The sequence below is a fragment of the Lissotriton vulgaris genome, chromosome 9, assembly GCF_964263255.1.
Source record: "Lissotriton vulgaris chromosome 9, aLisVul1.2, whole genome shotgun sequence".
Lineage (NCBI taxonomy): Eukaryota > Metazoa > Chordata > Amphibia > Caudata > Salamandridae > Lissotriton > Lissotriton vulgaris.
This window is the reverse complement of record NC_141697.1, coordinates 261477503-261492923: the sequence shown is the minus strand read 5'-3', so window position 1 is coordinate 261492923 and position 15421 is coordinate 261477503. Positions and strand designations below refer to the sequence as shown.

At 46.1% G+C, this 15421-nt stretch overlaps 1 protein-coding gene across 1 annotated transcript in view; it reads left to right on the top strand.

Moving 5' to 3' along the window:
• NEK9 (NIMA related kinase 9) overlaps positions 1–15421 on the top strand; it is a 341543-nt gene that overhangs the window by 184452 nt on the left and 141670 nt on the right. The window contains exon 15 of the mRNA XM_086937511.1: positions 10042–10150. Coding sequence (XP_086793637.1) covers positions 10042–10150 — 109 coding nt within the window. The remainder of the gene's footprint in view (positions 1–10041; positions 10151–15421) is intronic.

Sequence of the window (15421 nt, the reverse complement as noted above, 5' to 3'; positions counted from 1 at the left end):
TAGGGCTCATTACGACACGTTAGAGCAGCTACTACAACACCTGCCTGATGCTTATAAGGAGGGAGCAGAAATGCTGATACAGGAGGGGAAGCTGATTTCAAATGCATCCATTTAATGTGCGCTAGATGCAGCAGACACAGCAGCTAGGGCCATCAACACAAGTGTGATGCTCAGAAGGCATGCCTGGCTCCGCATCGATCCAAACAACTTTGCTCAATCAGCCAGTTAACCCAGACTTTCCATTTGGTCCCGATGTAGACCCGACCCTAGAAAAAATTAAGAAAGACACTGAGACAGCCAAATCCATGGGAGCTCTGCAGTCACAGTTCAGGGGCGGTTCCTTTCGTCGCTCTGGTAACAGGGGAGCCTCTAGAGGTCAAGCATCACAGCAAGCCCAACACAACAAAGGAGGAACACAGACCACCTATAACAAAAACAATAGGGGTGGATACCGTGGGAACAGCACCAAAGACAGAGGACGTGGAAATAATAATGCCAGATCCGCCGCCACCAATAAACAGTGACGTCTTGTCACTGGCCCCAGACCATATAACACCGGTCGGGGGAAGACTTCAGCAGTTCCTGCCAGTCTGGGAAGGCATTACCACAGACAGGTGGGTGAGACAACTTATCCACAACAGCTATTGTCTAGAACTAACCTCCATTCCACCCAACATACCCCCAAGGCACCGTCCTATGTCCGCCGAGCACGTGCACTTATTGCAGCAAGAAGTCATCTGCATGCTGCAAAAAGGGGCCATAGAACTTGTGCCTTTAGAACAACATGGTACAGGGGTGTACTCGCTGTACTTCTTAATCCCTAAAAAGGACGGGTCTCTCAGGCCCATTCTGGACCTCAGACCCTTGAACCAATACATCTTGTCAGAACATTTTCACATGCTCGCTTTGTAACAAGTTCTACCGTTGCTCAGTCAGGGAGATTTCCTAGCAACCCTAGACCTAAAGGACGCATATTTCCACATTCCCATTCACCCAGGACACAGGAAATATCTCAGGTTCACTGTAAACAACCAACATTACCAGTTCAAGGTCCTGCCTTTCGGGGTCCCTACAGCCCCCAGAGTGTTTACCAAGTGCTTGGTGACAGTAGCTGCACACCTTCGGAGACAACACACCCATGTTTATCCTTATCTGGACGACTGGCTTATCCAAGCAAAGTCAAACCAGCAATGTGCCAGCCACATGTCCTGCACAATTCATCTCCTACACAGTCTAGGATTTTCACTAAATTACCCAAAATCTCATCTTCAACCCGCACATGTACAACAGTACTTAGGAGCGGAAATAAACACTCTGACAGTAACAGCACAGCCAAACTCAGCAAGAATCAACAGCATGCAATTGCTGATTCAAAAATTCAGACCCCAACACTCACTCCCAGCGCAAGTGTTTATGCAGCTGAAAGGCAAGATGGCCTCCTGCATCTTCATAGTCCCTCACGCGAGGCTACACATGCGTCCGCTTCAGGAGTGCTTGGCACGACAGTGGAACCAGGCTCGGGGACATCTAACAGACCTAGTGTTGGTGACCGGTCATGCACACAACTCTGCATTGGTGGAACACACAAAACCTTTGCAGGGGACGACCGTTTCAAGAGCCTGTACCACTGATAGTGCTGACGACGGACGCATCTCTCCAAGGCTGGGGAGCGCATGTCCTCCATTATACATACAGTGCAGGGACTATGGAAGACGCAGCAGCAGAAGATGCACATCAACCTGCTGGAACTGATGGCAATCTTCGTGGCAATGAAGGCGTTCAAATTGCATTTATGCAACAAAGTCGTGCTGATCCGGACGGACAACATGACTGCCATGTATTACTTCCAGAAGCAGGGAGGGACACACTCTCCACAATTGTCACACCTAGCCCAGAGCATGTGGAAGTGGGCCATTCAAAGAAACATGTTCCTCATGGCGGAACACCTCCCAGGCAAGGACAACCAGATAGCGGACCTGCTCAGCAGGCACAGCCATCAAATGCACGAGTGGGAGATACATCCCTCAGTGCTACAACCGTATTTCCAGCAGTGGGGTCATCCAGAGATAGACCTATTCGCCACAAAGGAAAACGCAAAATGCCAAACCTTCGCCGCCAGGTTCCCACACCCGCAATCTCAGGGCACTGCGATATGGATGAACTGGTCAGGCAGATTTGCGTACGCTTTTCCTCCAGCACCGCTCATACTGCTGGTAGCGCGCAAACTGCGGCAGCACTCAATAACACTCATCCTAGTTGCTCCGACATGGGCAAGGCAGGCGTGGTACACCACATTCCTAGAACTTTCAGTGCTGCCTCACCAACGACTGCGACTCACACCCAGTCTCCTCACTCAGAGCCGTGGAGACATTCAGCACCCAGATCCGCAACAGTTGAGCCTTGCAATCTGGCTCCTGAGGTCATAGTTTGGCTACCTGAACTTGCCCCCTGACTGTATTAACATTATCAAGGAGGCTAGAAGACCTACGACCAGGGCGTGCTATGCTGCAAAATGGAAGCGTTTCGTCATTTATTGTTCCAATAATGACATAAAAACGCTAGATGCATCAACACAAAACATTATATGTTATTTGTTGCATCTACACAGATGCAATCTGGCATATAATTCCATCAGGATACATTTAGCTGCAATGGCAGCTTATCTTCGAAACAGATGGCACCTTTCCCTTTTCAAAGAGACTGCCATTAAAGCTTTTATGGAGGGACTCAAAAGAGAAATTCCTCCCAGACACCCGCCTTCGCCTGTCTGGAATCTAAACATAGTTCTCACCAGACTAATGGGCCCACCTTTTGAACCTCTTCACTCTTGTGAGATACAATTTCTGACATGGAAAGTGGCCTTCGTAGTAGCGATCACATCGCTAAGAAGAGTTAGTGAGCTGCAAGCCCTAACTATTCAGGAGCCTTTCATACAGATTCATGCTAATAGGGTAGTGCTGCATACCAACCCTAAATTTATGCCTAAGGTGGTGTCAGAGTTCCACATCAACCAAACAATAGAACTGCCAGTATTCTTCCCAAATCCAGATTCAGTGGCAGACCGAGCACTGCACACACTAGATGTTAAAAGAGCTCTCCTGTATTACATAGACCGGACAAAAGATTTCAGGAAAACTAAGCAACTCTTTGTTGCCTTCTCCCCACAGCACAAAGGCAACCCCATTTCCAAATCGGGTATAGCCAGATGGATTGTTAAGTGCATACAGATCTGTTATCAAAAGGCTAAACGCACATTAACAGTTCCCCCAAGAGCGCATTCCACACGCAAGTTAGGGGCATCCATGGCTTTCCTAGGTAACATTCCTCTGGAGGATATATGTAGAGCAGCCACATGGACCACCATACATGCATTCACCTAACACTACTGCGTGGATGTACACTCCAAACAGCAAGCTGCTGTAGGACAGGCTGTTCTCAGAACTCTTTTTCAGACTGATGCAGCTGGCACGGGCAACCACCGCTAAGGAGGAAACTGCTATTTATTCTATGCACAGATATGAATTCAGCAGCCCACATGCCTCGAACGGAATATGCTACTTACCAGTATACATCTGTTCTTGGCATGTAGGGCTGCTGACATTCATATCGCCCGCCCTCCTCCCCTGTGCCAGTCGCAGCTGTAGCACTCAGAATTATTCTCAGGCATGGTCATCACTTACTGTATCATACTCCATCTCTGCCACAATGGCGAAAAACAATCTGAGGATGGAGAGGATGCCCATACGCACTGTAGTCCAGGGGAGGAGCCACCTATCTCGTGATACTTCGAAGACTCTTCCAGGACAACAATGTGCAATCATCCGGACCCAACACTAGGCGGCGATCTATGCACAGATATGAATGTCAGCAGCCCTACATGCCAAGAACAGATGCATACTGGTAAGTAGCATATTCCTTACCCTGCCTTGTGGGCTGCAAGACCCACATAGGGGTGACATAATATTTAAAAAACTTGTTTACCTGTTAAAAGGGTTTGTTTGGACAGATCTCAGTGCATGTTTTGAACTGTCACATTCAGGCTACAGTGATAGGCCTGAAGCCAACTTTGCATTGTCACTATTCATGGATGGCATAATAGGCAAGGCAATCCAAAAGTGGCATTTCACTTCCAGGCCCTGGGTGCACTTTTTACTCCATATACTAGTGACTGACCGGCAAGTTAAATTTGCCAATCGGGTATAACCATGGTTAAGTGGGTGCACATGCACCTTTACTACTGGTTACCACAGGTAAAGTGTACTGAGTTTTAAAGTCAGCACAAAATATAGTGCCCAGCAAAGGGCTACAAATCTGTGGTGGCTACGCAGGAAATGCAGATTTCTTACACGGAGTTATCTCTTAAAGCGCCTCCAGATGGTCCAGAATTACGCAGCCAGGTTGATCACTGCGCAACCCAGATGGCACTCAGCCTCTCCTCTGCTTAGGGACCTCCACTGGCTCCCCCTGGCCCAAAGTTGCTCGTTTAAAACTGGTTGCATGATCTTTAAATCTCTCCATTGCAAAAGCCCTAAATTCATAGACAATCTCCTCACCAGGTACACCCCCTCCCGCAATCTGGGCTCTGCGCACCAAGCCCTCCTCCAGACACCTGCCTTCAAACGCAAACGCTCTGGTGGCTGCAGATTTGCTGTTCTTGCATCTCGCCTTTGGAACACCTTCCCCTTTGAGATCTGGTCATGCCCGGATCTCAAGTCTTTTAGGAAAACCTTAAAAACATGGCTTTTAAACCAGCGTATCACTGATCGCCTTTCCCCTCTCACCTTCAGGATTAGTTCTCTGTCTACTCTAGCGCCAGGAAACCAACCGGTGGCAGTGCGCTCAATAAATACTTTTTAACATTAACTGGCTTCAGCAGCCAAACGGATCCCTTAAAAAAGCTGTACATCATTCACAAACTAGCACAGCATGGCTCCCCTTTCCTTATTGGCTCACAGATTCAAGCTTGCCCACTTGCTCCGCCCTAGTCCAAAATCTGGTAAGACTACTCTAGGATAAAGCCTTCAGAGTGGCAGCATCACATTTTTTGGAACAATATGCCTTTCTAGCCTAAATATACACAGTTGCACTCCTACTTCAGGAAACGTTTAAAAACTCCTCTCTTCCTATCTATTTAAAGACTATAGTTTTCTGTCAAGTCTCATAACTTTGATACCACCAAGATACCTTGCACTGTGTGCTCCTAAAATACTAATTTGGATTACATTGCTGGAGATGTGATAGAGGACCTAACAATAACTCTTCTGTCAGAGATAAAATAAATGTAACCACCTCTTCTGCAGTCTGGTACCCTATTGCTGTGCCCTTGCATCACTGTTGACATGATTACAGGAGGAGCTAAGAATACAAAGGAATGCTGCATGGGTATGCCACAAATTATGCCTGGAACCACCTTGTGAGTAGGGCACTCAGTAACTTATAGGCTAAAAGTTCCCAGAGGCAACTCTACCCACTTTTTCAGCAGTTCCCGTTTTCTCTACCACAAACAATCCTACAGTGCCCCCAACTTTCAAAATCCAAGCCCTTCTTTTGTGCAGAACATGTGTGCCCACCCAGAGGTGTTTCCTGGGTAATAAGCAGTCCCCTCCTCTGTGCTCAACCAAAACCAGTTCTGAGGGTAGCATCCCCTCCCCAGCCTATGGGGACAAAGGCTAAGGCCTAACATTTGTTTGTGACCGGTCAGGCCTCTTTGGAGTTAAGTTCTTGGGACCACCCTTACTACTCTTCTTGCCAGGCGGAAAAACACTTCCCCACTTCCAGTGCCCTCGGTTGTAAGATCTCTAGTATAGTGCTGGAGTTTCCAAGGGTACGTTCAGCTGATGGTTTCTTTGGCCAACAAATATTTGTATTCGTTTGTGGGACCGACCACACACAGCTGTGTGCCTACGACCACCTTGGCCGGCAGCATGGGATAAATGCATAAAACAAAGGTATAAAGCTTCAATGACTACAACCCGGGGGCTGGCAGCGATATCCGGATTGGTCAAGTCTATCCATTTAACTAAGAACAAAATAAACATCACTACAGGCACATAAAAAATAGAGCGACAAAACCCCCCTACCCTCAATCCACGAAAGGAAAGAATAAGGGAAAGCCCCCTGTACTATTGGATCATGTTATGCAATTCACCACCAATAGCTTATTTCCACCCTAGGACTCCCCACACTATGTACGGGGCAATACCTTGTCCTGTGCCACCGGGATCAGATGTAAGATTTGTAGCAATTTGGGACACGTTACTTCTCTAAGTTCTTTAGATAGTAAAGATATGAATGGGACCCATAATTCTCCATAAGTTCTGCCCTTGTGATCTTGTACTAGCTAGCGTACGTCGTTCCATGGCTAGGATCGACCAGAGTCTGTGTAGCCAAGCTGAATGATCTGGTACCGTAGGAGTACCCCAGTTCGCTAGAATCGCTTGCCGTGCTGCTAATAATGCCAAGGCCATTTGCCTGCCCCTCAGAGAGCGCAAAGGGAACGTGAGCGCCTTTGAAAGCCCTAGTAGTGTGTATGCCGGGAAATGGGGAATTTCAGTCTCGAAGGCAGCGTCTATGCTGTTCAGCACCTTCACCTAAAATCGTTCTAACCTCCCTCGGGAAGTGCCAGAGCAGATGCACCAGCGAGCCGGCCAGTCTACAGCAGCGCCAGCATTTCTCTGTGCGTTTTTTATCCCATCGGTGGATATGTGCCGGCGTGAGGTACCAATATAATGTGACCTTAAACGCAGACTCCGTGCCAGCAGTGTTATAGGCAGGATGATGCGCCCCATAATGAATGTTCGCCCCCTCCTTATCCGAAAGGGTCCTCCTTAGTTCCTCTTCCCAACGCAGCTGAACCTTCGTACGCCTCCTGTCCTGACCCGCTGCAAGCAAAGCATAGAGCTCCGCAATTAAGTGTTTATCATTTTCTTGCACATTAGCCACAACTCGAAAGGGGTAAGCCGGCGAGAGACATGCAGCAGACAGGCCGCCGAAGTCGCCCAGTGTCGCAGCTGTTGATAGTAGAACCCATTTGTGTCGGGTAGGTTATAATCCTGGCACACTTGGGCGAAAGAGAGGATGCCCTTCTGATCAAATAAGGAGCCCAGGTGTTTACAACCAGCTTCTCTCCAGAATTGTACGACCTCAGACTTGCAGCATGATGGGAAATCTGGGTTCTCTACCATCGGGGTCATTGGGTAGGGGAATGTTGTAATCCCTCTCTTGCGCGCCACTGTGTCCCAGAGGTTGAGCGTCGCCACTGAAACCGGGGTGGAGTATGGGCCCCATGCTGTCCGCCTACGTGGTAGCCACACTTCCTTCCAGATGTTTGCTCCTGCCTGGTCCATGCAGGTCCAGTGTTTTTCGGATAGCAGCAGTTCCATTCTAAGACCTAGCGAAGGTGGGAGGCTTGTAGGTATCTATGGATCCATGGGAAATTCACACCTCCCCCACTCTTGGGTCGTACCAGTTGGGATATGGGCAGGCACGCCTTTCTTTCTCCCCACACAAATTTGTTAATGGCCAGTTGCAAGGTACACACCGCTTTTGGAAGAGGCTCTAAGGGAAGAGTCTGAAAGAGATAGAGAATCCGCAGTAGGATCGTCATCTTTACCGCCTCTATGCACCCAAACCATGCCAGTTTAAGTCTAGACCACCCTTCTAGTGCCTTCGTGGTCTGCTCAACCAGCACCAAATAATTCCGCTCAAACGTGTGATAGTGTAGGGACAAGGAGGATACCCAGATAGGTTATCGAGTAATTGGTCCATTGCAGCGGGAATCTTTCTTTCAGTAGGTCGACGTGTGCTTGAGGGGAAGACAAGTTGACAACCTGGGACTTGCTAAAGTTTACCTTAAACCCGATATCCTTCTGAAGGACTCCCAATTCCTGCACGTGCTCGGGTAGGGGATCGGCAAGAGACAAGATGACATCATCCGCGTAGAGGCTTATTTTGTGGGTGTCGCCCCCGAATGCTTGGCTGATCTCTGATCCGTTGGGCGGAAGGTTCCACATAGAGGGTGAACAGGAGGGGCGAGAGCGGGCAACCTGCCTCGGACCCCTTGCGATCAGGAAGGGGGTTGAAAACACCCAGTTTACCCTAACAAAGACCTGGGGAGAGTGGTATATGCATTGAACCCAGTAAATGAAGCGTGCCCCGAACCCAAAGCTACGTAATGTATCCAATAATTCCACTGCACCCTGTCAAACACTTTCTCTGCGTCTATGGACAGGAAAATGGCCTCTTTGTGGGATTTATGAGTGCTGTCCATGAGGTGTAGGAGTCGTTTTGTATTGTCTCTTCCTTGTTGGGTGGGAATGAACCCTGCCTGATCCGGGTCAATCAGCCCCGCCATTAGTGGATTCAGCCGCGCCGCCAGAACACGACGAAGATTTTATCATCTATGTTGAGTAATGAAATAGGGCAATAGGAGCTGCAAAGCAAGGACTCTTTTAAAGGGTTCTCAAAAGGTATGCTGTCTTAGAGGTCTTAAAAGTAGTGGATGTGGATGTGGATCCTGAGTTACAGGCATCACAGAGGCCTGATGATGGATTCTGGTTCAATTCACGTTTTCCTAGAAGTTGGCTAAAGTGAAGAGGCACAGAAGTAAAATAACACTAGGTTAGCTTTGAAAAAGAAAGCCGGGATCCTTTTGAGGCTATTGAGACTGGGGATGTCAATCACTATAATATGCATAGATGTGGATGAAGATTGACAAATCCATTCTGGACCTGCTCAACAGCGAATGGAATGAGGCTAGACTTTGACAGAGATAAACGCTTTTTTGATCTCAACTGATGGCTGCCCCTCCTTATGGACAACGATGGGGTTCTTGCAGCTGTTCATCTTTTCTTCAAAGTTGACAGTGGTAATTACGCTGTTGAACATAGAGTCAGTCTTTTCTTCTGTAGACAGATGTCTTGATGCCAAGATCTGGTGTTGATGACATTTTGCCATTTTAGGACGGTGAGGAGGCTGGCTTCAATCCCCTGGACTTCGTTAACTTTGAGGTCGATCCTGAGTCCTTTTTTTTAGGATCCGTCATCTTCTCAGAGACTGCATGGGAGGATGTTTCCTTGAGACAAGACTCTTCTTTTTTGTTTTTAAATCTTCTCATCTTCCACTTTCATATCTTGAAGCATCCCTTTCAGCCTTATTACTTCTTGGCCTTTCGATATACATTTGGGAATTTTCAGGCTGCATTTTTATACACCTTCAGCCCCTCTTGCAACCTAGGTGATGTAATTCAGTCATGTACTTAATTTCTTTTACTATACTACAGACTCAGGGCAAAATTGTAACTTCGATAGGTCCCAAACGGGTGTAACTCATCATATGAGCACTAGCACTCTGTGTTTGTACTCAGTTGTCAATATATATAGGGTAAATGCTCCTGGTTCCAGGTATGCAGCATGGAATTGTTAGTTTGACTATCAATGAAATTCGCACAATGCAGACTAGGGAGTACAGAATAAACGGGCATAATTGTATTTAATGTTATATGTACCAAATACACTAACTGAGGAGAATGTGTAAATGCTTGTAATGATTAGTTTATTATCAGACAGATCTAATATTGTAACTGCTCATACCAGGTATTAACAACCGAGTTAGTGGAAATTGGCTTATTGTTCTTACAGAGTTCATAGTACAAGAGCATTTAGTTTAGTAATTATAGCTAAATAATACTTTTTTTAAAATATTGTTGTCTTTAGTTAAAAAACTACATTCAAGCTTTGCATGCTGATAGTTATGTTGAATCTTTCTTATATTCACATGATTTGAATTATGTGCCAACTACAAGATATGAAAATCATGCCGTTTAGGACTGTGAAGTTGATTACTTCCTAAATGCTGAGATGGGGTTGAGGAGGATCAAATAGTCATGCTACAAGACACAAGCAAGTGCAACACTGCCTCTTGCTGTGCCTTCAAAAATGTGTAAACTGAGATTAGCAAGAAGCTATGTACATTACTCTGCTTAGCAGAGGTCCCTTTTGTAATATTCTTTGTCCTAATGTATCTACTACTGTTTTCTTCTAGGCCTTCCATGAGGTTCCCTATACCACTTCACTCACCTTGGCTAAACAGCTCTCGTTCTACAAGATCCGAACTATTGCTCCTGGCAAAACTCACACTGCTGCCCTCGATGGTAAGATCCTGCTTCCTTTTCATGTGAACTGCGTATAGTTTGTGGATCACTATAGGCGGTTGCATAAACCACATTTTTCTTTTTTGTTGAAACTTTATTTTTCATTATCATCCCATTACAGCATCTATAGCAATGAAGGTACACTTGTCACAGATATCATGAGCGATCATGTGCTGCAACAGATTACAACTTCATATGACCTATAAGACAGTGAACAGCACAAAAGTAAACATTGTCCAACATTTTACTTACAGATGCACAAGTATATCTCTGCGGGACTCGCAATTGGCAAACAGGAACAACACCAGCCCTATATCTCTAACAATCCCCCACAAGTGTTTTAGGCAGTATATAAGCTGTTCCTGCATATGCAAGAAAAAAACCAGTATGCATGCAATGAAGTACCGTTGGGAGGATCTCATCACCCCACGCCTTGGGGACTAATCCTCTTTTCAGTTGAGTGGATGCGGTGTGCCGTAGGCTCTCCATGTATGATCTAAACGGGCCCCATATATCTTTTGGTCGGGACGAGCTAGTTACAGTACTTGCATAAACCTCGTTGTTAGTGGAGAAGTGTGGCTCACTGGTTAGAGGAGGCAGACCTGGAAGCAGAGGTCAGCCTGGGACCAGGGTTCAATTCCCAGCTCGGCGGGGTCTTGAGTCCTAAAATGTCCATGGACTCGACAATTCTCGCTCCGGTGCCTACTCGATTCACGGGTTCGCACTCTGCGACTCTGGGCAATAGCTTGCTTAATCTCCACAACGGCCCCTCGCGGCGGGATGCCTGGCTTTCACCTTGCGGATACCCTGCCGGGGTTATCTCACAGGGGAATACCAGGACGGGTTCCCTAAGCAAGCGCTTAGAAACCGCTTGGTGATTTGCGCTATATAAATTCCTGTACATTTACATTTACATTTAGTGTTACAGTAGGCCAGGCTGCGTATCCAACACTGCAGCATGTGTATCGACCTGCGGCCCCATAGTAGAGCGATCGCATGTTTGGCCAGCAGGAGTACGAGGGCCGCAAACGGTCTAATTTTGTGGGGGAAGTTAACTGTGTAGCATCACATATTTTACAAATAGTTACTGAATGCCGTAGCTGCCTGGCAGCTCTCATAGAGGTTCTCTATAGATGTCGGGTTACATCGTTCTTGAAGTGCACAGCTCACAGATCTCTCTCTCTCAAAATCTTGTTTCTTAGCCTATTACATGCTCTAGATGTAATGTGCATGCCTGCCCACATCTATACTTGTTTCCCATATCTCACTGATATTTGAGGTGTACCAGACCCATTCGTCATCTGTTTAAGATCTGTTCATCCCTTATACAAAGATCTGTTAATTCTTCGTCATGGACTATCCTGGCTCATTTTGTATGCCTAGTGCAGTGTATATTGTCCATTGTGGGATCTTCACTGATACGAAGTACTGAATTGATGTACCCCTGAGTGATTTTCTGAAACACATTAAAAGAGTAACCTTTTTTTTTAGTTTCATGCCAATTTAAAGTCTTTTTTTTTCTCCTTTTTTATTTATAGCCTATTAAAATGAAGATTGCAGAGTCCCCCGACCCAAACGAATAATTCTCCCTCTACTTCTTTTTATTTTAGAATGAAAGACAATTGAACATAGTGGGCAGATAAGCATCATAAACTTACTTGGAGAAACTGCAGAGTGCTTTTAACAGTTAAGACTGGCTCTTTTGTCTTTGTGCACACAGCTCTGACAGTTTATTGGCAGTTTGTTTCTTGTATTCTCCAGACATGATCCCTGTTCATAGTTTTTGAGAGAGATTTTTTCTCCTCCGCTATCAGGGATGTTGTCACTGTTTTTACTGTTCATAAAGTGTGCCAATAAAAAGTGGACCTGGATGCTCTCTACATTGTTTGCCTTCCAGATTCTCACAAAGCCGAATTATACCCCTATTTCCAGAAAATGCCCCAGAGGGCACTAAAGAGGGACAGATAATCCTCATAAGAGGCAGAGCGTTTTCCAGAGCTTCCTTTCTGCTGTAGGCGGATATGTGACCTAGGCTTGCCTTGGGCAGCTTTCTCTTCTACCTCTGTGGTGTCTAACACAGCCATGGATGCTGTCAAGGAGGTGTCCAAGAAAACAGAGGAGCATTGGCCGCTACATACTCAACACTGCCAATCAGCTTCAAGATGATCACATCATAACATTCATGGTTCTGACATTGAGGTGGAGGTCCTGCTCAGTGTTATGGCACTTGTATGCCATCAACAGAGTCTAACCATTAATCAAAAAGTCTTTTAGGAAAAAGGCATTTGTATCCAACTCTTCTGAAAAAGAACATTAAGAAACTTTCAGGACTGATAGAATCCCTTTAAAAAGAAAGAAATCTTGTCCCCACAAGACACTGCCATGGCAGCACCCCTTTGAGGACCTCATCAGACTTCAGATAGAGATAATCCTATTGCCCATGTATGGCCAAGAACTTGGAGGGATGATCCTTCCTTAGATACCCCCTGAGGATCAAATTGTCGATTAGCTCTCGCTTGACCAACGATGAGTGTCACTGATTGGTTATATGGTTACCTTCCAAGATGCCCTACTCAGGGGACTCATTAAATTAAACGTCCACAATCTCTGTAAATGTAAATACTATGAAACCACAAGAATTGTCACAGCTACTTGTTCCTTTAGTCTCAATTTCTTCATGCTCTGCGGCTATGTAGTCTGCTTTGCCTCGACAACTATGAAACCAAAGTAAATGTGAAATAGCATCCCTAATTATTATTATTTTTTTTAAAACAATCCTCTTGTAGATCTGGCGAGTCTCTCCATTCACAAAGAAATAAATGATTCCTCCTCATTGATACCCCTAGATAAAGAGAGCTGAAAGGTTGACACTGGGCTACAAAATCTGTGTCACCTTGGCTCTAAAAACAGCAAACACATCAGCACTTCTAGGAGGAATTCATTGGTTCTTAAATCACAGACAACTTGCTGAAAAATAAACTTCAAGATGTTCTGGATATCATAAGCAAAGTCATGTTGGCGTTAAAGAAATCACTATGTCAGCTGGTACAATAGACTTGACTGCCTGCTGATTTTCCTGATATATGTATGACTTAGTAATCAAGGTTAAGCTTTACAGGGCTGACGAAAGATAAGCAGTAAAGAGGGGTGCTAGTGAACCCAACTACAAGATGGCTGCCAACTCGTGAGGCTCTGTCAGCTGAAGCCAATGATGCGGCATTTGGGGATGGAGGCTGTGGTGACCCTCGGCTGTCACTGTGTCAGACAACATCGTCTGGACGGGTGGGCAGCCAGTAGAGGTGGGGGGCAAGCCTCATCAGGGACTGCGGAGCGGCTGGGCCCTTAGGGATTGCCCCTGGGCAGTAGCAGGTGAGTGAACGGTCTGCCTGCCTACCCCTCAAACCCCCCTCACCCCCCCTCATGGCTAAATGCTGTGGGCCCTGGACCGGTGAGTGGGCTGTTGCTGTTGTAATGCAAACTGTGCTGCTGTGGAGAGGAAGGCGTTGACTTCTGTAGCCTGCTGTGTGGGGGACCCCTAGGCGGAGAGCAGCTAAGGAGAGTAGCCCACTAGCTCTCTGAGACTTTGATGTGCGGACGGCCAAACTCTACCCTGATAGGCTGTGCAGCACTGGAGGGAGAAGCTCCTGACCTTCGGGGGGAGAACATCAGGGTCACTTGCCTGCGGACACTCAGTCGCACTGTGAGGCTGCTGTGCTGCGCAAGTGCTTTAATTTACGGGAGGCGGCCCACCGATGGATCGCTTCATGGCGAAGTAGTGCTACCAGGTGAAAAACACGGTTCTTCCCCCAAACAACTTCTCCCTTTGATTCCTTGCCCTTGGGGGCCATGGACAATTGAGACCTCCTCTAACTGCTCATTCTAGTTGCTGTCCCGCTGAGGCCCTGGACACTTGTCCCTTCGCTGGTACATTTATGGCAATTTTGGGGTGCCCTTTAGCCTCCTGATCACCGTTGGAGCCCTTGGCTGTCCCATGCGCTGACCTCGGAGACTCTGGGATTTACAACGTCTGGTGGCCCAGCCTGAGTGCTGGATTGTTCAATATACTGCTGTGAGGGGTTCTGGCTTGCTCGTGCCCCCCAGGGACTTTGGGTGAGGCGGGGTCATGTGCCTGGGGAGCTGACTACAGATGAGAATGACAAAGAACAACTGTGTGAGAGGGTCTGTAGGGGAAGCAAAATTAAAAACCTACAAAGTATCCTATCCCCCAATCTAACTATTGACAAAAACACAAGGGATACTGGAGGTCTACTGTGGGCTCAATATTGTATGCCAATTCCAGAAAATGGTGCATGTACGAAAAAGTGTCTGCATAAAGAGGAATAGAGTGTGAGAACAAGACAGAAATATTCCCATCAGCCCACCACTTGGCAGAAACTCGTCATCTGGGAGTTTTTGTACAAGAACTGGTATCTGCTGGGTCTCTCACCTGTAGATATTGTGAGGAGCCCTAGAAACAGATCCTCCAGTGACAGAAAAGATGTATATATGACATGGCTGGATGGGAGGAGTTGCAGTGAAAGAATGTGTGAAAGAAAATCAAAAAGTGAATTAAAATTACCTAGTGTGATGCCAAGGCAACATACTTTATTAAGGGGGTCATCACAGAGGTAATATTAAAAGCAACAGTATGTGGATAGTATTAAACAAATATTACTATCAATCAGATGGATCTGGTCGACATGTTTCAGCCTGTAAAGGCTTTCTTCAGGACCTATGATATAAAATACTACTGCAACAAATGCTGGACAAGTTATAAAATCACTTGTCAAGAGAACCACAAACTATGTGAATGCCTACCGTATATCACGTGGTAGGTCAATGTATTCTCACCTGTATGATAAAATAGAAACAACAGACACGAGACATACATGCAAAGAAATGAGAAACAGCAATGTATACAATAAACATCATATATAGTGGTCTTTAATCGCATTTAGAACAGATATTTGATTGTTGAAACTCACCCAAAGAATTTATGGGGGAAGGCCTCACCTCGCCTGGCACTCGCTCAGGTCAATAGAGGCCCCGCTCTGAGGAAATAGAAAAGGTAGTGAAATATCAATTTTTTTAAATGTATTCTTTTCAAATAACAGATCAATGAATTATTAATCCATATTCGTTATGTATCTCCTTCAAACTGCCTACTTTAAACATAAAACAGTGGGTACAGGATGTGGTTCACGGACCAGGCAAAGCTGACAGATGACACTTATCTAGCGTTCTCTAAAAAGAGATAGAACACTGAAACTA